The sequence below is a fragment of the Poecilia latipinna genome, unplaced genomic scaffold (assembly GCF_001443285.1).
Source record: "Poecilia latipinna isolate Pla-1442-1.1 unplaced genomic scaffold, P_latipinna-1.0 Scaffold493, whole genome shotgun sequence".
NCBI classification, from domain to species: Eukaryota; Metazoa; Chordata; class Actinopteri; order Cyprinodontiformes; family Poeciliidae; genus Poecilia; species Poecilia latipinna.
The window spans coordinates 151,271-172,753 of record NW_015113109.1 but is presented as its reverse complement, the minus strand read 5'-3'; the positions used below and the strand labels follow the sequence as shown (position 1 = coordinate 172,753).

The 21,483-nt window shown below is 40.1% G+C and overlaps 1 protein-coding gene across 4 annotated transcripts; it reads right to left on the bottom strand.

Annotated features, from left to right (window-relative positions):
* Nucleotides 1-1,233: 1,233 nt before the first annotated feature.
* ppl (periplakin) lies at nt 1,234-21,098 on the bottom strand. 4 transcript variants are annotated; one of them, XM_015040027.1, is made up of 23 exons: nt 20,821-21,098; nt 15,433-15,529; nt 14,284-14,438; nt 13,995-14,115; nt 13,262-13,387; nt 11,583-11,624; nt 11,331-11,492; nt 11,141-11,248; nt 10,314-10,409; nt 10,103-10,225; nt 9,866-10,012; nt 9,260-9,295; nt 8,121-8,275; nt 7,923-8,032; nt 6,947-7,104; nt 6,681-6,859; nt 5,826-5,964; nt 5,096-5,289; nt 4,854-5,004; nt 4,673-4,756; nt 4,470-4,586; nt 4,132-4,224; nt 1,234-4,054 (listed from the first exon to the last, which is right to left on the bottom strand). In XM_015040027.1, exons 1-23 carry the CDS (start codon nt 20,883-20,885, stop codon nt 1,382-1,384), a joined length of 5,331 nt encoding a protein of 1,776 aa, XP_014895513.1. In that variant the 5' UTR covers nt 20,886-21,098; the 3' UTR covers nt 1,234-1,381. The 4 variants fall into 4 exon arrangements, with proteins under 4 accessions (XP_014895513.1, XP_014895514.1, XP_014895515.1 ...); XM_015040028.1 differs by having other exon boundaries at nt 8,121-8,272; XM_015040029.1 differs by lacking the exon at nt 9,260-9,295.
* Nucleotides 21,099-21,483: the final 385 nt, after the last annotated feature.

Genomic DNA, 21,483 nt, shown 5'->3' with positions numbered 1-21,483 from the left:
AGCAGCTATGGAAGTGTTCCTGCTGTCTTCATCTACTCATCCATGTTTCATCCACGACTGCTTGCCTTTAACGCCATCGAGTCTTGTTTTGTTCTGATGTGACTTGGTTCTAGTTGTTTAAGCATAGAACCAATTTTCTTCATGAACACTGACTGTTATTCTCCTTGGATTGAATGTTCAGTGATGAGGCTTTAACGTCTTCCTCGGTCTCCATGAACACTTTGTATGGCATATATGCTCTCACATAGCCTAGTTTAGGAACAACCAACATCTTCTGCATAGCTCCATGTTTCCCCTTCCTGAAAAGGTTTTCAACCATTTACATTGTTTCAGCTGATAACTTAGTTGGAACCTTGTTTCCTTTCAATAAACAAGATACAACAGCAAGCCAGCTCTTGAATGCAGACACATTGTCTTGATCATGATTAACATTTAATTTTTTTCTTATTATTCATAAAAATACGTGTGCTGGTAAGTAGGTTATTTATTAATTTTTTTAGCACCAATCTTGTACCTTTTTGCTTTAAACAAAAGTGTTGCTGGACCATTTCTATTTTATGTCTTTTTTGGGTTGCTGCAGATCTGTTGGGGGTCTCTTCTTGTTAAAAGTGAGTTTCTTTAACCTTTGCAGCAACCCCTCCTCCTGATCAAGCATATTAAGGTAATTACTTGATACACTGAAGCAGGTTACTTTGATAACTTCTTACCAATTGGCATTATAAACTCAATTTGACAACACTAGGACCAAATTTAGGATAAATGCATATGAATTTGATTAAGTCCCTATGACTTGATTGAGCTGGTTTTATATTCTTGATATGAACTGGGTTGATTTCTTTAGTTTAGATGACATTTGTTTTGCTTGGTGTCATATACATGAACAAATTAATTTAGCTGAATGAGTCATAGTTTTAATGCATTTTTGCTTAAAGATACTAAAATAAAAAGCCAAACAGTCAGCTTAAAATATATTTATTTAAAGCTTGATGAATAAAGAGGTGGATGAATAAACAGCATGTAACCAGAGGGAATCCCTATGAAGTGAGGAGACATTTTAAACCCAGTACAATGATCAAATGAAAAAAATGATCAACCCTCCACCTACTCAAAGAAATTAAAATGTATCTTAACCTGTCTTCTCCAAAATCTCCAGTGGCTGTAAAGGTACTTCATAACCAACCATGTATTCAAGTGCAATAAACCTGAATATGCACAATCAAATAAATACATAGTTTGGAAATTTAAGGCAGGAAGAAGGCCTGGTTGCCGCAGTATTAAACAAAATGGTATTAATACCAGAGTGACGAGATAGAGAACAGCATGGAGACCATTAAACAGATGAGTACAGATGGTGGTCAGTGTAGCATGTGAATGGTGAAGTTTACTTTTGCTTGCTTGACACCATTACACCAAACTCCTGGATGGATATTTCTTTGTTTAGGTATTGCTGATGCTGACGTTCTGTGATGTGCCCATGACGTAGTGCGTCATCAATGGAGAACTTCTTCCCTGATTTTCTGTCGTGAAGCACAGAAGACTCTCCAGACGGGCCTTTAACTGTGATCTCTTCCCAATCACACTCCTGGCTCTGCAGGTTAACAAACATCTTCCAGTCGATCAACCCTAGTCGGTATGCCTCTTCAGGTCGCATCTCTCTTCCCGAATCAGGATCAATGACAACAATGGATCTGCGGAGGTGACTTTCTCTTTGCTCTCTCTTCATCCTCACTGCTGCCAGGTTCTTTTTAAGCTTTTCAATCTCCTCATCTTTTTGGGCCGTTATGTTTCTTAGATCTGCGAGTTCCTTCTGAAGTGAGTCAAGCCTCAGCTCCAAGTTCCTGCCATCTTCCCTGGGTGCAGACTCAGTGATAAACCGAGTCTCTTTATAGGTGATGTCAATTTCTGAACGAAGTTTGCGGATCTCATTCTGCAGCCTTTGGTTTTCTTGTTGGAGGCGATTACTTTCGTCACGGATGTAGTCCAGTTCTTTAGTGGACTTTGTGTTAGCAAATTCCATGTCGGACAACTTGGAGGTGAGCACAGACAACTCCTGGTCAAGATCACGCTTTCTTCTCTTCTCCTCTTCCAACGTTCTCCTTAGGTTTTCAATTTCAAGCTCAGCCTCTGGGTCCCTCTCCACTTGGACTTTCTCTGTGCGGACAACTCTTTCCTTCACATCCATCTTCTCCAGGGTGAGTTGCTGCTGAATGAGAGCGTTCAACTCTTTCTCAAGCAGGGTACGTTTGTGTCGTTCTTCGTCAAGCTGCAGTTTGAGGATAGAATGTTCCTTCTCCTGTTGGGGATCCTGCTGAAGTACAACCTTCTGTTTGACAGTCACCTTTTCACGATTTTCTTTGTCCCGGATCTCCAACTCGTTAAGTCTGACACGAAGTCTCTGGATCTCCAGCTCTGCTTCACGCCTTGCCTTGCGCTCTTGCTCTAGTTCTCTCAGTTGCTGGTCCAGATCAGCAATCTGTCTCTGCAGCAGAAGGAGCTCTGATTGAAGATTCTCTTTTTGTTTTTGCTCACTGTTGATACTTTGTAGGAAAGTGTCACACTCTGACTTGAGCACAGGGTCTTCTTCCATTTTAATCACTTCTTGCTGAACAATCTTCTCTCGCACCTGAGACAGATCCATCTTCTTTAGCCTAATCTTTTCTTCTTGGGCTAACCGTTCTCCCTCAAGATCAAGACGTTTCTTCTGTTCATCAGCCAGCTTCTTTTTCAGAGTCTCAATCTCTTCTTTAGTCTTGGGATCTTCTTTGTACTGCACCACTTCATTGACCACCTCTTTCGTCTGTATTTGCGGTTTAGTTGCCTTCCATCTTTCGATCTCATCCCGGAGTTGACGGATTTCCATCTCAGATTTTTCTGTCAGGTGAGTTTTATCAACAATTTCGTTGCGAAGTCTCTCCAGCTCTCTTTCCGTCTGTGGATCGGTTTTATATTTGATCACTTCTTTGAAGATCTCTTTGACTTCGACTTGAGGTCCTCTGTTCCTTAGCATAGCCAGCTCATCCTGCAGGGATTTCAGCTGGAGCTCAGCATCTCTGTAGCGCCGCTGTTGCTCCACAACTTCGAGACGGAGGTTGGCCACTTCATTCTCAGCCTTGGGGTCAGGGCGGACAATTTCACGCACCTTCTCCTGAACCACAATCTTAGACTTCTCTTCTTCCAGGCTTTGAATTTTCCTCTGGAGGTCTGTCTTCTCCCGTTGTGATGATCTTCGCTTGGCCTTCTCATCCTCATACTGCCTTCTGAGGTTTTCTACCTCTCTTTCAAAGACAACATCTTTCTCTACTTTCAGCACCTCCTTGATGGAAATCTTCTCCTCAGCAATTGCCTTCTCCTTCTCCAATCTTCTGAGCTTCTCCTGAAGGAACTGCAACTCATCCTCCAACTGCTTCCTGTTATCCATTTCTTTCTGTTTTCTGTCAAGGAGAAGACGGTACTCTGACTCAAGTTGTGGGTCGTTTTGGACCTTGATCACTTCCTCCTCAGTGATCACTTCCTGTTCCTTGTTTTTCTCCTCAGCCAGTAGGGTAACCTGCTTTTGGATCTGAACCAGCTCATTGTCTTTCAACATCTTGTGTCTTCTTAGTTCTTCTAGCTCATCCCGAAGCTTGCGAATCTCCTCCTCCTGACCACGGTCTCTCTCAATGCGCAAAACCTCTTTGACCGTGTACTGCTGTGCTCCTTCTTTGACCTCTGTCTCAAGGCCACGCAGCTTTAGCTTGAGCACCTCCAGGTCATTCTCCAGCACATGGGTGGTGCGGCGCTCCTCTGACAGCTTCTGCTGAACCTTGTGTACCTCCTCATCCAACTGAGGATCTGGAACCTTTTTAATGAGCTCCTTCTTGACGATGGTATCTTGGGGCTTTTGACCTTCCAGGAGGTAAATGTCAGTCTGAATGGTCTCAATTTCTTTTTCTAGCTGCTCTCGCCTGTGGATCTCATCTTCCAGCTGCTTTCTGATTCGCCACGGCTCCTCTCCCGGGGCAGCAGCATTGACTGATCTTACGGTGGAAGACTGAATCATAGGAATTTCAGGTTGCTGTAGAGAGAGATCCATCATTAGTATCTCAATTAATGTTTTGTTTATTTCTCAATGTAGATGCAAAATTATTTCACCTGGCTAAGAAGATTTTGGGCGAACTCAAGATTCTGCAGCCTTTGCTTGTTCACGGCATTCACCTCTGTGAACTTTGCTTCCATGGCAGCTTCCTGGAAATAGTTAAATACGAAATCAAACAAGGCACACAAGGAAGTAGACTAAATAGAAACCTTTATGTTCAATTTGATAATACTAAAGTTATTTAGTAAAAAGTGTTATTGATAAATATTATCCAGAGAACACTTATTTTCCGAATTACATGCCAGAGTAGAGGGTCTGAGTTTTGGTTCAGTACACAGCATCAGTAACATATTTCCTTTACGGTTTTAAACATTCAGTGTATTTTAAACATCACCTCTGCTTTCACTGTCAAAGCAGGGGATTCCAGTCTGCTCCTCTTGTAGGACTGGGGGACAAGTCCATCCTCCAGATCCAGAATGGACCGGAATTTCTCAGTCTCAGTCTCATAGTCCTAGAAAGACAAATCAGTCAACCGTTAACTGAACTTCCACATGGTGTTTTCTGGTCATGGTGGTGAAATCAGATAAAATGTGTCACCTTGACGGCCTGCTGGTAAAGCTGGGCATTTTTTGACAAATTGTTCAAGTCTGACTCCTTTCTTGAAATGTCAGACAGCAGGTTCTGTAGAAACAGAGCTGTTTTAATATAAAGAGAACATATTTACAGAACAAGAATCATGTTCTTGTCACCCTCATGTTCTTGTCACTGCTCATCTCACCCTTTGATTCTTCAGCTTGGCGTCTAGTTGTCTTAGGTCATCAGTTTCACGGGGCTCATAATTTGGGATATGGGACAGCCAGGAGTTCAGGCTGCTATAGTCATTCTGGTAATTCTTGTAAGCCATCTTGGCTCTCTGCAGGCTTTGAGACCTGTGTTGTACATGGAGCAGCACAGATCATTAGCCAAAAGTTGCTGGTGTGTGGTGCTGGGTGCACAGGTTATGAAAATATTCCACCTCACCTGGTGTCGATCTGCCTATTGAGGTTGTTGTAGCGCTTGTTGAGTTTCTGAACATCAGCCTCCTGCCGTTCGATGTCAGGACAATGCTCCTGGAAGTCCCTGGCCATGGTGTCACAGCTGCCTTTGGCCAGGCGCAGGTTCTGCTCCGTTTCAGAGATCACTGACCTCTGAGCCTTCAGGTCTGACCCCAAGTCCTGATAGCACATTATGATACGTTCTTGTTAGTGATGCTGACAGAAGTTGTTTGTCATCCCAAAATGATACATGTTCTTCTATTTACTAGTGTAGTGGAAGCTCTAAAACCAAACTAGAATAGAAATATGGCTGTTTTGTCAGAGCAAATTTTATTCCTTAAATAGTTTTGAACATCTCTTCAAATTGATCAGTCTCTCCAGGATTTCAGTTGTTTTGCGATTCGTTTGCAATTAAAATCACAAATTTGATGGTACCAATTTAGAAATAATTGCAAAAAAAAGTTGCAATATTTGCTCTTTTGCACGGCACTAAATGTGAATTTTAGTTTCTCCATTTATCGGTTACAGACTGTAACTTGACATCAAGTAAGGCTGAGGAACAGTGGAGTAGAAATAAGAAATACTGCCAATAATGGCCTCAAAACAACTATATTATCATTTATCACAATAATTATTGGGACAGTTTATTGTGTATGAAAGAATTACATTCGTTTGAAAGGTTTCAGTGTACTTAGGAATAGTAAAAGCCAGCTTACAGCAAGTTCTTTCTGCATTTTCTCCACTGAGGGGATGTCAGCTGGAGCAACCTCCTCCCTGGCCAGCGTGTTCTCGTAGGTAGACAGTAAAGTCTTCCCTTTCTGAATGGAGGTCTCCAGCTGGTTGGAATTCTTCAGTCTAAAACACAAAGGCAGCCAACTTCAATTACAACATGGATTTAAACAACTCAAACTAAACTGAAATAAATTCAGGAACTTGGACACTTGTGCTAGTAGTAGGGATAGACCAATCCACTATTCACTTCTGATACAGATATCGGACATTTAGTATCGACTGATACCGATCTAATACAGAAAAATAGAGCTGAATAGGCTTAGAATTTTTTTGTATTTTTTTTTAGTTTAACCACACACAAAAAATTTATTAATAACTCTGCACCAGTGCAGCACACTTAAATACACCAAAAGCTTCATCAGCTTGGTCAAACATGTAAGCATAACACAACTTTAATGTGTTCAGTCAGAGTATAATGTAAAATAAATAATAAAGAAATTGACAAAAATTGGCCAACTACCTCAGTCAAACATCTAAAAAACTGCAATAAACCCGCTTCCAAATTGTTCAGAAAATGTAATTAGAAATCCTAAATATAATGGAAAATAAAGAATTAAGTCACTCAGAACTCAAAGCATAGAATTAGACTCATTAGATTTGCCCTTAGGGGTCGATGCACTGTCTTGTTACAGGGTCAATAATTTCTAATATTTCTAGATCTAGTTGTTTTTCCATCATCAGGATTTATGTAGATATTAATATCAGATTGGTGCATCTCTAGCTAGGAGCACAGCTAATTCTGAGAAAAACAGACAAAAAAAGCACATCAGGTCACATACTTGTCCTCGGAGCACTGAAGAAGCTGCTCGATCTTGGTGTACTTCCTGTTGGCCTCATCCACCTTGCTGTGAAGCTGAGGAGCACTGGGGGAGTTTGGGTTTGAAGTCAAGAAGCTGTTTGCCTCTGCAACTTTAGAGGTCTTCTCTGGCTCAATCCTGCGGACAGTTGAAGCGATGTTCTGGAGAGAAACATCCTCAGAGTATTAATGCTTCCAGAAAACATGAAGGTGTGACATCAGAGGACAGAATGGAGCCGAGTTTGTTACCCTTATGTCCTGCAGGCGGTCAGCGCTGTCCGGCACGGTCCGGTTCTGCTCCAGCGGTGGGCGTACTCGAGCATAAATTTCTTTCTCCTGTTTGTCCAAGTCACTGACCACCTTATCAAGACCGGCCATCAGCTGGCGGCACTGTTGTTCATCCTTGTCTGCAGCCACACAGCATTACCAGACAGTGAATGGGAGCTCAGGAGGCCGTAAAACATCACATTTATAGGTGCAGTATGTGACTTTCATAAAAAAGTATATTTTTACCCATGTGTTGAAACTGTCAGTATGTCGTATAATATCAGACAAACCATTTGTGAAAAAAATCCCCTTTGCCTTCTTCCTGTGCTAACTATAACAACCAATCAGAGCCAAGGCGAAGGTCTTCGCATTGTCAATCATCCTTGTGTACATCTTCCCCCCATCAGCACAGCCCATCAGGAATGCTACAGCTAGTTGTAGCCATTTGACTTTCTGAGCTTCCTAAAATCTTTCATCAGATTTCAGTCAGGTGTTTAGAACCTAAACTATGTGAGAAATTTCAATTTACCTTCCAGAGAGGTACATTAATCTATAGAACACCTCAACTGTCCTCATGGTCACATGGATAACATACAAACATTTTGATAGTGAGTTAATGTATTAAAGAACAATCATACTCAATTCCTTTCAGAAAAAACCTTGAAGTAGTTAGACTTCATGTTTATTTACGTCTTGTTTCATTCCTTAATTACTGAGATACATTAGTGTGACTACTAAAAGGTTAGACTTGTTATAATTATTACATTTCATTCAAAGTGTGAATATTGTGATTCTGAGAATAAAAGTATTTCCATGATTGTTTCCCTCTCGTTCCTTTCTATGAAGCAAGTGCTGACTGATTTTAATAATGATGCTGGTACAATTTTACAATGCAAATATAAATGAAAAGCTCATCTATGCTATTAGGCATCCGTTCATTGGAACATGTCTCTTGTACCAGTAGCCGTTCCTGCTCCACTCTGCTTCTTCAGCTCCTCAAATCTTTTCAGCAGAGCTGCTTTGCTGGACGCCAGCTTCTGCTTGACAGCTTTCTGTTGACTAGCCAAGCTGCAGGGAGACAATACATGTCATTGCAGTAACCCTGGAGTAAAACAAGTCATTTTGGTCCCTTGAAAACTCAGCTGAACACACTTACTTGTCAGAAATGGCCACCGCCTCTGGGTCAGTGGGTGGGATCATGAAGCAGATGCCTGGAGCATTGATCTTATGTCCCGTTTGATCCTTCACATCCCATCTGGACCCATTGTTTCGGAGCAGGGTGTACGTTTCTCCGCGAACAATTTGATCCTGCTGAAGAATAAGAAACTGTCACCTTTTCATGATCAGAAAAAAAAATTCACAACACAGAATATGGAAGCCTGGAATATTTTTCTGTTTCTGACAAACTTCATCATAATTCCTGAACAGGTGCTGCAATGACAAAGATAACCTGGAAATGAAGATCTTTGCTTCAACAACACTGAAGATGGATACAAAAGTTCCTCTGACTTCTTTCCATCTCTCCTTTTGACCCCAGAGAATATGAAAGAGGTTCTAAAGGGATTTAAATACATTATGGGGTAATCCCCTAAGTTACACGACTGCTACTCAGCATAAAACCAAGTGAGGAAAAGTGTTTATGCAAGCAGTCAGATCATGGAAGACATTTGAGGATTAAAGCCCTGACAGAACTTGGGATGAGGAGAGCTGTTTGGAACTAGATGACAGGAGGAAGAAAAATAAAAATAGAGAAAGAAATCTAAAGAAATTTAAAAAGGAGCCTGCCAAAGTGCACTATCTATCGGTCAGACTTAAATTTGGCATTCTGATGCTGAAAATTAGCAGCACTGCTGTGGTTAACTAGAATATAGCTAATATCATGGGGTTTATTCCATTTAGTATGTAAAGCTTAGACTTTATATAAAAATAAGCTCAAATGCTAATGTTAGCTTAATGCTACTATTAGTATGTGAATTATAGTTGCATGTGGGTTATAACTAGCATACTGACTAACATTTATTTACTCCATTCAGAATTCAAACAGTATAAAAGCTAAAATGAGCTAAAATGCTGTCGTCATCTAAATTACTCAGTACCATGTTAAACACCAGTAACATGGTCTAAGTCTGCAAACAGCAGTGCATGAGCTAAAATTAGCTCATACACTAATTTTAGCTAGTGTATGAGCTAATATAAAAATTAGCTCTCAGCTTAATGTAGAGAATGAAGCTTTTATTTTGCAAATTTCAGTAAGTTTCACTTTAAAAGTTTACCAGTCCCATATGTGACATGTACCTTTGGGGTTTTCACCGTCTTCATCTCCAGCATCTCCTGGACAGACAACATCACAGCAGTTAATAAGACGGCTCAGCAGGGGTCACACTTCCTGAGAGTCCTCAAGAAGAGCAAACTGGATTCTAACTTACTGCTGACCTTCAACCCATCTTCTATTGAGAGCCTGCTGACAAACTGTGTTACATGATATACTGCTTAAAAAGGTAGATTTTACCTTCTGCTGCCCATTTAAAACTATTGGATTCATTACTATTAAACCAAAGAGCCAGAAAATCTGTAAACTGACTTGAAATTTAAAACACCTGGATTTCATTACACATTCATATCATCCATTAACAAACTACAACAGTACAAACCCACTTGTACAATATTTCATCAGTAATTTCAGATCAGCAAATCCACTTGTTTACACAGCTGTAGAAACATGAACTTACTGATTTCTGGATGCACAAACATACAGAAATCATCAAGAGAAAACAATTCAATCTGAATATGGAAAATATTGATAGTGTTACCATTTAACTGTGTTATTGTAAAGTTAGCAGATGAATGAATCTCTAAACTTGACCACAAGTTCTGACGGAGTGGAAGTTTAAAACCACATACTTCCAGTGGTTCAAAGTCACACAGAGCTTCAATGGGCAGCAGCTTCTGGGGGGTTTCTCTCCGGTACTTCAGAGGCAGAACCTGCAGGCTCCGGCTTTGGAGACCCTTGACCCGCTCGTCAATGTGATCCACTGCCTTAGCCTGGTCCTACTCAAACACAGATAGAATGAAAAGAACTGTCATACCACTCCAGAAATGTTTTAGACGCTTTTTAGCTTCCTTCCAAATGAAGCTCACATCCAGCTCGGAGATCAGGCTCTGCGTCTGATAAACATCTTTGTACTCTGGGCTGTACTTCTGGTTGATTTCCGTTTCCAGCCGCTTCAGCAGGTCCTGAGTGTCGCGTGCTTCCTTGTGGAACTGCAAATGAACAGACACCAACAAACAGGAATTAGCTTCAGCTCTTTGTCTCTCTGGGCTTAAAAGTCCCCTGTCCTTGCCAGCTGACCTTGTGATATTCATCCATGTGCTTGAGATGACTTTCCTCACAGATGAGCAGGTTCAGGTACTCTTTCCAGTCAGCATGGACCGCTTCATTGTGCGCCTGACGACATCACATGGGGATTATTGATCAAATTCATAATCCCTATGTTCAAACATTTCAGATACAGACCAATTTGGCCAAACAGGTGAACTGACATATTGTCAAATTTGTTTAATAAGTGTAAACTTGCAGCTTTTTGTCTTTGAAAAATAAAATCACAAACTGTTAGAGTTTATCAGTAAAATAAATCCAAGAATTTGCATACATTTTCTTTTGATTAGTTTTAGTCAATATTTCCGAGTAGAAATTGTAGTAGCTATCACTGAGCAAAACAGCCAATAATGACTGATCATTTTGCTCATCTTATTGATCCTCTCATGCTAGAAAGAAACAAAGGTGAGAATTGATTTGTGATTAAGATATGTGACTAAAATAGTAAAATCCAAGTCTTTTCTAACACTGTGCCATGGGAACCGTTTCCCTGACTACCAGAGCTACCATGTGTCAATCACCAACACTGTGCCTCAGTGTTAACATCATCTAGCAAGTTGGATGCTAGCCTCCATATTACTAAGGCAGGAACCAAATTTATATTCTTATTCTACTAAAGAAACATTATGATTAAAAAATATATTGACAGAATATGCAACACAACACAAACCATCTAACCATAATTTTCAATTCCAATCAAATTGTCATCAATTTTACTTTTATTAAACACTGAAGTTAAATGCTTGATTAGAATGTAAATATTTTATTGCCTAAATTTAACTTTGTTTTTAATACTGTACCTCTATGACATTCTTTGCTGGGTGTTGTGCATCTATCAGACTGTTTGCATCTTCATTCAGCTTGCTGATGGTAGACTCCTTGCTCTCCAGACATTTATTGATAAAGTTCTGTTGGGTTGAGATAAATTAGATTCATGTCTAATTTGCTCTTATTTTTAGATCTGCATTATGGGTCTGTCATTCAGTCTACCTCATACTGCCTTCGGCGGGCGGGGTAGTCCAGGTTAGCATCACTCCAGTCATAGTCAAACCTCTCCCGTCCTTGCTGGTCCATCCAGAAAAGTTCATTGGTGCAGCGCTGCATGAAGTCCCGAAGGCTCAGCAGATGGCGCTGGCGAGCACTAGAGCTGGCCTTGTTGAAAGAAGAAAGAAACAAAATTGCATATTTTCTGTGGAAATGGTTGCAGTCTGACTCAGCCGTGTGTTTGTGTGGATGCATTACCAGCAGTTTGTCATACTTGGACCGGAGGCCGCTGAGGTATTCCTGTCCCATTGAGCAACATCAAGACAAAAATGGAGGTGTTGTTATATTAGACATGTACACATTCAATAAAGAACAGTACATATACATATACAATTGTTTTCAAAGTGTCTTAAGTCTGAAAGGCCATGTAAGAATTTATCCAACTGTTATATCATTGATGTGAGACATTCGTCACTCTTGGCTCTGACTACACATCTAAACAGAATTATCTACAGAAGTTGCAGCCAATGCTCCACAATAAGCCATCACCATTATTAACCTCCTCAATGTTTTTATGATCTTGTGACAATCCTGTCGGCTCCCATTGCTGAATAAACTTGAAAAGCGACCGACAGAAAGTGGCATCCATTATTGTTTCTGTAAACCGAGTGCTGTTGTGTGATGTTAACACTCTTCTTGTGTGGATACGGGGCACTTTGGGGTCATAAACTGCTCATACAGAGGTCTGATTGTGGTCGCATTTGATTAGCAGTATGGATGACCACACAAACAAAAAGGATTTCAGCAAAAAAATAAAAATAATACAAAATGCTCATCAATACCTGCTGCTGTGAACATAGCCCATTATTGTGGAGTGAAATGTATATGTTTTATAACCATCTTAATTGTGCATTTTTTGACTTATGTGACTTATACTCTATTTGACCAAACATTCAACATAGTGTATTTTCCAGTCAAACTACATCTGAAAACTTTGAGTTTAATCAGGTATGAAATGTCCACTGAGGCATCTATAATCTTTTACATTCAAGGATGTGCAGCCACCTTAGTTATTATTTAACTAGCTGATCATAGGCTATAATACTAAAATGAAACCAGTCAAAATGTTTCTTAAACATGTCATTAAGGTTATGAGTTAAAAGAATAAGGCGCTAATATATCACTGCAACATTATTAAAGTAGTATGATTTTCTAAATAGGACAGATCTTCACAAATTTGCAGATTTATGCTTAATTTACAACAACTCAGTCATAGAAACAACAGTGACTAGACGTCCTGTGTTGTCTGAGGAAGAGCACCTTCAGTCAGTCAGCTGCCCAGGAATGAAACCCACAACCAGATGAAACCAGAAAAACAACTAAATTTAAAGACTTTCACTAAACATCTGGAAAAAGTCTTGTTGATTCATACAACAGGCCTTGTTGTATAAATCAGCATGGTTCTTTAGTCAGAACTAAAGAATGTGAATCTGTATTGTTTATTTGTATCATCTGTTTTCTGAGCAGAAAAACTAAAATTAACAGAATCTAAAGGATTGTACTAAACATCTGAAAAAAAGGTTTGTTGATTCATACACCTGTCAGAACTAAAGAATGTGGATCTGTTGTCCTGTGCTGTTTGTTTGCATCATCTGTTTTCTGAGCAGTAAAGTTTTGTTGTCTTTTAATAAGTCTGGTTTTGTTCAGACTAATTTCATGTACTGACTAACTGTGTGTTTTACTTATATTCTTGAATTGTATTGCTTTAACATCATGGACAGAAAACTACTACATACATAAATAGCCTTTTGACTAATCCTGTCCATTTAGATTCATATTATGTCTTCTTTTTTACTGAATTGAGTTTACAGAAAACCTGAACAGGTTGGATGTAATAATGAACTGATCCTGCTTCGCCTTCAGGCTGGTGGTCCTACCTTGTCTCCTCCAGTAGAGATGTGGGGAGCCAGCGCCTCCACCTCGCTCTGGAAGATGTTGTGCTCCTCCACCTCCTTCTCCAAAGTGGGCAGATCTTCACCAAAGCCCTTGTTGTTCAGGTTTTCCTGAGCACAGAGACAAACACATCCTTCATGTCTTAGTTCAAATTTACAGAAATTTCATTTATTTTTTTCCCAACCAATTATAGTTTAAATATTATTCTCTATTTAAGAGTTCCTGATATGTCACTTGTAAGTTAGAAGACTTGGAATAATGCAAAACTAAAATATTTGCGTTAGAGACTAGACCAAAAATACTTGGTAAGATTTTGTTTTTGTAGAGGATGGATACAAATGTTCATCCACACCAATTTGTAATATTAATCCAGGCCTGAATGAAGCCAACTGAGAAACTGGACTTTTCCCAAACCATGTGGTGAAAAGTCCCACATCTCTGCCAGCAATAAAATGTGTTAAACATTCTTCATACTCCAACTTTAACTCCTCAATATTTGGAAGTGTAGCTAACACTTTGTTCACTTCCTCCACTGTCAAACTACAACAAATGGCTAACTGAAATTCTAAGAGCACACAAAACTGACTTCATCTGATGGAGAAATCCAGATCAATGGGAGAAATCAGTGCAGGGAGATGAGAATTGAGCAGAATTGCTTAGGAAGGCCACAGCCAGGCCAGTTGAATACTAAAGCATCAGGCGTTATGAATGTCTCACCAGTTTGTCTTCCATGATGTTGCCCCAGTTAACGCTGGGCATCCCCTCCGCGCGGTTCAGGTGGTAGATCCGATCATGGTCCTCCTTCAGCTTATTCACCCTCTCTCGCAGCTGAACCATGCTGAATACAAGAGACAACAGAAAGGTGTGACTAACATTTGGAATGCACTCTAGGCAACAAGCAAACACTGTAAAACAGGAGCAGGTATTACAAAATGAGAGATCTGGCTGAGAAAAGGCAGAGTGTTCTGGTGAGACAGAGCAGCAGTGTTGAAGCATAAGGACTCACTCTTGCTCAATCATCTCCGCCTGAGGATGCTGGAGGCGCTTGGTTGCACGGGCATCTTCATCCAGGGTATCGAGCAGCTCCAGAGAGTTGAGGATTCTCTTATTAGTATCATCCTGATACAGAGGCTGCTTCCCTTCGTTGATCTTACCAACATCCTGCAAAAAAAAAAAAGATATCAGAGATGACTAAAAGCTTCTGTTTCACCCTGTACAGGCTGGGAGGTTGCGTGGCTCAACCATCTGGCTTCATTCAGAGCCCCAACGTCACATTTAACCAGAGCAGGTCTGGGTCACTCTCCTCTGTGAGGATCATCACAGAGAATGATCCTCTGTGATGATCACAGGATCATCTGGAAACCACTTCTGATCAATTCCTGACATCAGCTGTCTGCATGTACCTGCTGCTTCCAAATCAAATTATTTTCATACAGTGGGGTGAAAAGGTGTTTGCCCCCTTCTGAATTTCTTTTGTTTTTCACACTTCAGTGTTTCAGAACATCAAACCAATTTAAACATTAGTCCAAGACAACACCAGTCAAAACAAAATGTAGTTTTTTTAAGAAAGGTGTTTTTTCACTAAGGGAGTAGCTGCGTTTCCATTGCAAATACGGGCAAAATTAGTAATTCCATTAATGTTGAATCATCATTTTTGCAACTGCTGTGTTGTCATTAAATAAGAAACGCAATTAAAATCACACATTAATAAACTTGTTCTCATGATAAGTCAACAAACATGCCACACTGTCATCCTCCAACTACTTCTTGTTGTGTTCTCTGTGTTTTATGGCAGAGGAGCCATTCGGCTGTTGATCATATGATCCGATAAAAAAAGTATTTTTATTGAAGGTTTGTGATATAAACCAATTTTGATACAATCAGAAAAAAATACACCTTATCCTGACACAAGAGTTTTTGCAAAATTGGTGTGTTTCCGTTAAGCAAATTATCTTTGAAATATCAAATTACACAAACATATGGTCAATGGAAATGCAGCTAGTGGTGAAACTTCCCAGGAGTGGACGGCTGACCAAAATTAACCCAAGAGCTCATGGCCTACATAGCAGAGTTCCAAAGTGAAAATCACTGTTGAGCATTATTCAGCATCCTGGTACCAGTCTGTTCAGGTGTATGTGGTCATGCAGGATTTTACCTTGTTGAGGTTCTGCTCGATATCATAGATGTTCTTCTCCACCTTATCAGCGTTCTTCTGCAACTTCTCAACAATGGCAGCCAAGTCTGTACTGGTACTGTGGGACAAACACACAAACAAATAGGTGAGGGTGTTTTTTGCCATTATTGATAGTGGGGAAAAACTTAACTTGTTCTTTGTAAGCCTTTAAGTCTGTGTAATAAAAAGCCTCACTCGTCTCTGGAAGAATTGCCTGCAGAACATTGAGCAACTGTTTCCAGGGCCGGCCCAAGGCAGAAGAGAACTAAACCGCTACCCAGGTTTTAGTTATTTTTAATAAGAATACATGTCAAAAGTAGGAAAATGTATTTTTCAATGTAGAACTAGTCACCAGACAGAGGAAAGTACTCCGTTTGGTAGTCATGCTAGCAGCTGTAATTTAGCATTGCTAGCTCATCATTTGCTAATCATTGCTGCTGCTTGTGTCTCTGTTGGGATCATATTTTATCCACATTTCAACAGAAACTAATCACTGAGAATATTCCATGTGTACTGATCAAACTGTCCTCTCTTTCTCAACTCTGGTTTAGATCATTTATTAATAACAGAAGCAGAAATATGTCACCACATCGTAAAAAGTATAAAAATTAAAAACAATAAGCATATTTGCAAATTACAATAAGGAAATTTGAAATTTAAATATAATGTACTCAAAACAACAAATCTCTATCTTGGTAGACTATTGCTAGAACAATAAGTCAGAGAGATAACCTTGTTTTAACTGATTTACTTATGTTTATTAAGCAAACAATGTGAAGTAAATAAATTATTTAATTTATTGTTGACATTATTCATAAAGCAGAACATTCTGGACAGTGTTTTAAAGTGAAATCATTTTTATTATTCTGTGGTTGCTGGATGCTGATGAGTTTATCTAGAAGTGGGGGACCAAACCAAACCAAACCCTGCTTTGGGCCTCAGATCAGTTTTGGCCTGCAGCTGCAATATGATTGGCTCGTCCTGAACTGTAAGAAATGTGACAGAATGAAGAACAAATTTCTTTATAGAAAGGCAAATTGGCCTGGCCCGTTTCTTCCTCATTCCATCCTTCAGACACACCTGGACCAGTTGCTATGACAACCAAGGAGCAACTGTACTCCTCAAAGCCTAAATGCAGGCTTACATGTTCCTGTTGAACTCAGCACCTTTATCCATCACATTTATTACAATGTTACTTCCGTAAAACAATTATTTAATAAATGTTTCAGTCTAGGCTTAATTTCCAGGGTTGCTTCACCTGTTTTAATGTGGTTTGATATGAAACCTGGAAAAACAAGAGACACCAAGACAGGGAGGGAGGGAGGAAGATAAATGAACCTGATATCTCAGGTCACTTATACGGTTATTTTCCATTAGAAAGTTTCATTTTATTGACTGATCAGAATTGATAGATCCATTTAATTCCACAGTTTATCCACCAGAGAGCACTCACACTTTAATTTCGACAATGTACTGCACGTAGATTTTTTTGATCACATTACTTAGTTAGAAAAAGAAAGAGAAAAAACATAAACCAACTGTTGCTTTTTGTCCTTTCTGATTCGGCGCTGGGGCGTTCCTCATCCCAGCCCGTAACAATTGTTCCAAACGTTACGTGATTAGTAGTGGAATGTCTCCTGACCTCAGTATATACACAAGTAATCTCCAGTGCTTCAGTGAACACACTGCAGAGTTTTCACTGCCTCTCTCTCACACACACATTTGGGTTCTGAGTGGTTTCTGACACCGCTAGGCTTAGTGAAAATACAGGAAATATGCTGAGACAAGTCTGCTGTCATCTGCTGCGCTTCTTATGCCCGTCTCCTCAGTCAGCCTTAGCATAAGCAGCGCTCAACATGTCTCATTACACTGTAGATACCCAAAGGCTCTTATACCTACAATCCACCCCACACAAGAAGCCATAGAGTCAGCTTTGTAGTGAGTCGTTTCTCTGATGAGCTCTGAACTCTTATTGTTAAGAGATTTAATGAATTAAACTATTAATTTTTTTGAGTTTTCTCTTTATATTAACTACTTTACGTTAGAGATGCACTGATCTGATAATATTTGTATCAGTGCCCATATTAAAGAAAATTCTGGATCTGGTATCAATGACAGAGTGCCTGTTCCACAAGGTCAGATCTAGCCAGTCTAATTCTATGCTTTGTGCTAATATATATACTGTATATATTTTTTTACATTATATTTAGAATTCTTAATTAATCTGTCAGAAACATTTGAAAGATTGTTTATTTTTACATGTTTGACAAAAGTAGTCAATCTGTTGCTTATGTCAGATTCAGTTTCTTTATTACTTGTTTTACATCATAGTCCTAATTGCACTGACTGAAAAAATTTAAGTTGTGTTGTTTTTACGTGATGGACCAAACTTGTTAAGTTATTGGTGTATTTAAGTGTGCTGCACTGGTGAAGGTTTATCAAATAAATTTGTAATTCAGTACATTTATGTCTGTTGAAAAAGAAAGAAAACATCTTAAGTCAATTCAGCTCTGTTTTTCTAAATTGGATCAATATTGGCCAATATTAAATCTCAGATATCCGTGTCGGTGTTGGAAGCAAAAAAAGTGGATCAGTGAATCCCTACTTTACATTTATGAAAATACTACATTTATAAAAATCCATATAGAATGATCATAATAGAGCCACAAAAGATGAAAAAATAACATGCCAGAACAGGTCTGGAGCTTGAGATTAAACTGAAAGTGCTTCTGCAACTGAAAACTGTGTGTGTGTGTGTGTGTGTGTGTCAGCCCACATCCAGGACCCAGCTCCTCACATATACAGGTTATGTAACAGCTGCAGGATGAAGAGCGCAGCGTGGAACTCCACAACAACCGGTTGAAACACTTAAAAGAGCAAGTTTGAACTAGTGCCCACTGTGGAGTTCTGGCAGCTGGCAGGATTCCAGGTGGGGTGGGGGGGGGTGAAATCTGGATCCAAACCCAAAGTTCTGTCTTGGAAGGAACTAAAGAATGTCAACCAACTGGAAAACACAAGCTTAACCGCTGCTACTGCTTTGTCCTGGCATGACTTGGAGTACTTCTGCTCATCTTTAAAGTAGAGATGATGTGCTAAGTTTGAAACTAAGCACATGGCCGGGAAGAAACCGGCCCTGGTTCAGAAACAGCAGCAAAACAGCACCAGCTCAGCCTCAGCTCTGCTGCAGCGTCGCTGGGTCTGACATGCCTCTGGGACCGCCTTGGTTCTGGCTCTGAAGCATTGGGTTAGGAAAGACGTGTTGCATGTTTACACGGAGGAAAGGTTCCAATTAGAACCAGAACACAGCAGGATTAGGTCATACAGGGTGTGCCGGGCTGCTGTCACTGGGCTCTGGATCGGAGGCCGGTTCTAGTAGCAGCCTGGACATGGACGCGTTAGGAGACAAAAACTACTCAAGGGCATTCTGTGTTGTTCCTTTTGTCCTTATATGCTTAAAACCTTATTTTTTTTGTCTTCAACTGTTGCATTAACATCTTGCACCGAGTATGTTGGAATGTATATAATCTTCATATAGCAGAAAAACACCTGAACAAGCAGAACTGTAAGAAAAACAACTACACAGGGAGGAGCTGCATTATTAGGATTCCTCCTCTGTCAGTGGGTGGCTCTCAGGATCAGCACAAACGATGGAGATAGCTAATCATTTCTGGAAACATTTAGATGAATCAGTAGAAGGACGTGGACCAAACAACTCTTTAGACATGACGATGCTGCAGGGCCGGTTTTAATGACAGGTCAACACATAACCTGGCAGGGAGGGGAAAAAACCCCAGGCCTAAAAGGACGACAAATTAGCTCCCTACACTGCTTCCTGTTTATGAAATACATCAAAACTGAGACTTTCCAAGAAACTCATCAAGCAGTACTTTGAAATACTACTTAAGAAAAAAAAGTAATTAAAGATTACAAGCACAAATGGGATTAGTAATTCTTTCATTACACATTATTAATAAAACATTTTAAACAAAACAGAATCGATCAGAACTGGAAACATCAGAAAATCAGAAATTGGTATCGACCAGGAAAAGCCTGATTGGTCCAGCTCTAAGTGTTGATGACAGATGCTTGAGAGCACATCCTGACCAAATCAGAATGAAAAAAATGTCTGGACAATTTAATGTTCAAGTAAAGAGTTTGAATTCACTGAGCCAGACACTAGAAAGGATGTACAGGGGATCCGACCAATGTTTTTTGAGTGCCTGTTTTGCATACAATATATTTTATATACAAATCACAACCTGATATCAAGTGAGTTGCATTAATATTTTGGGATTATTATGGCTATACGGAAAATTCAATTATTTGAAAAATATTAAGTTTCATTAGATTTCCTTGGGAACAACATAGAGCTATTGGCCAAGGGACATATTTAACCTAAAATACATCAATTCACACCCACTGACATACAGGACCAGCAATTCATGGAATATAATTTGCATTAGTAGAAGAAGTTTTCTGGAGTGGCCAGGGCACCAAAACTAGCTCCAGCCCAGGGCCCCACATCCTTGTAAAACCAGCCCTGATCATACAGTAAATTAAAAATATTTTCTGACTCAATATTTACCTAGACATGGTAACTAAATGGAAATAATCAAGTCTGATCAATTCTAGTAAATGCTAACGAAACCAAGTGGGTTTCACCTGGAAGCTGAGAGAATGTCAACGATGTAAAGATGGCAACAGGCGGAGGAGACGGCTTTGGTCTGTAGGTGCAGCACTATTTTGGGAGGGGCAGCAAGAAATTCTTCTTACAGTCTTTCTACGCAGGACAGCTGAATACTTATCGGACCTGTTGGTACAACTTTATAACCCAGCTTATCAGCCACACCCACGCAGCAGTTAAAGCACAAGACGTGAAACTGATTTCTCTGAGTTTTGTCAAAACACAAGATTCTGGCGACCGGATGTGGTTGAATTAAGTCCTCCAGGATCCATATGGATCCATCCAGCTGAACGGAACCAGGGAACAAGGCATAGGGAAAACTGTCTCCACGGATCTGCTCAACCAGAATGACAAGAGCCTGTCCCTGGCAGGGCAGGGCGCGCCTGGTTCAGGACGCACAGCCCAGTCCGTCTATCCCACTTAATACAATACTAACTGCGTCATTTCATCAACTTTTCTTCTGTTTACATATTTTTCTCTCAATCAGTCCGACGACAGAGTCTTAAATAAATAGCTAAGCACAAAGAAAAGCGACAACGTAAAGAACAGAAATTAGGACTGCGCCCAAGGTCACCACAATCCCACCGAGACGTTTTTCTCTACAACACCTGGCACTGAAACAAACACACATAAAAGCACGCGCAAAAGTCTCTACAAAAACTTGTGAAAACACGTCTTACACTTACCTTGATTTTTGCTGCGTCGTAGGCGTAGGGGTGATAGCGGCGGTCTTCTTGCTTTTTTTAAACATGGTGGCAAGTCACCTGTCAGCACCTTCCTCTGATAACTTAGCCGTCAAACGCAGCAGGACAGGTGGACCGCAGCTGGGTGTCGCGTGCTCAGCTTGCGCCGCTGTTGTCGCTCTGGAAGCCGTGGGAGAGAAAAATGTCCTCAAGAGTCTCAGCCTGCCCCTGTCCCTGTCACTGCGCTCACAGTGATAATGGACTCAACAGCACCTGTAACAGTCACTTTTAGTGTTCACACACCCTCTCTGTACACCTAGCAGCCAGCACGGGATGGGCGGGGCCACAGAGGGAGGATCCGCCCCTCCCGCCTCCAGAGAAAATCAGAGAGAGGAAAATCAACAGGTGTTTATATTTCCTGACAAACATCAAAGTTGCTGTACATAAACAACACCATATTTTAGAATTAATACCAAGTAAATATGGCGTCAGTACCCTCAAAAAAGTGAAACATGGCAGTTGTTCACATTATGTTAATATTTCATTTCAAGTTAACTCATAAACATTGTTTGTTGTGTTCAATTAATTATAACATCATTATAACAGCATTATAACAAAAATGATTGGTAATGATATCAGCCATATATGACATCATTACCAATCATT

Excerpts from the sequence above, each read along its gene's own strand:
- ppl (XM_015040027.1), bottom strand. The coding sequence starts at position 20,885 with ATGTTTAAAAAAAGCAAGAAGACCGCCGCTATCACCCCTACGCCTACG. Across the intron at positions 13,388-13,994 it reads ACATCATGGAAGACAAACTG|GAAAACCTGAACAACAAGGG; the intron begins GTGAGACATTCA and ends CTCTGTGCTCAG. Across the intron at positions 4,055-4,131 it reads CCCAAAATCTTCTTAGCCAG|CAACCTGAAATTCCTATGAT; the intron begins GTGAAATAATTT and ends CTCTCTCTACAG.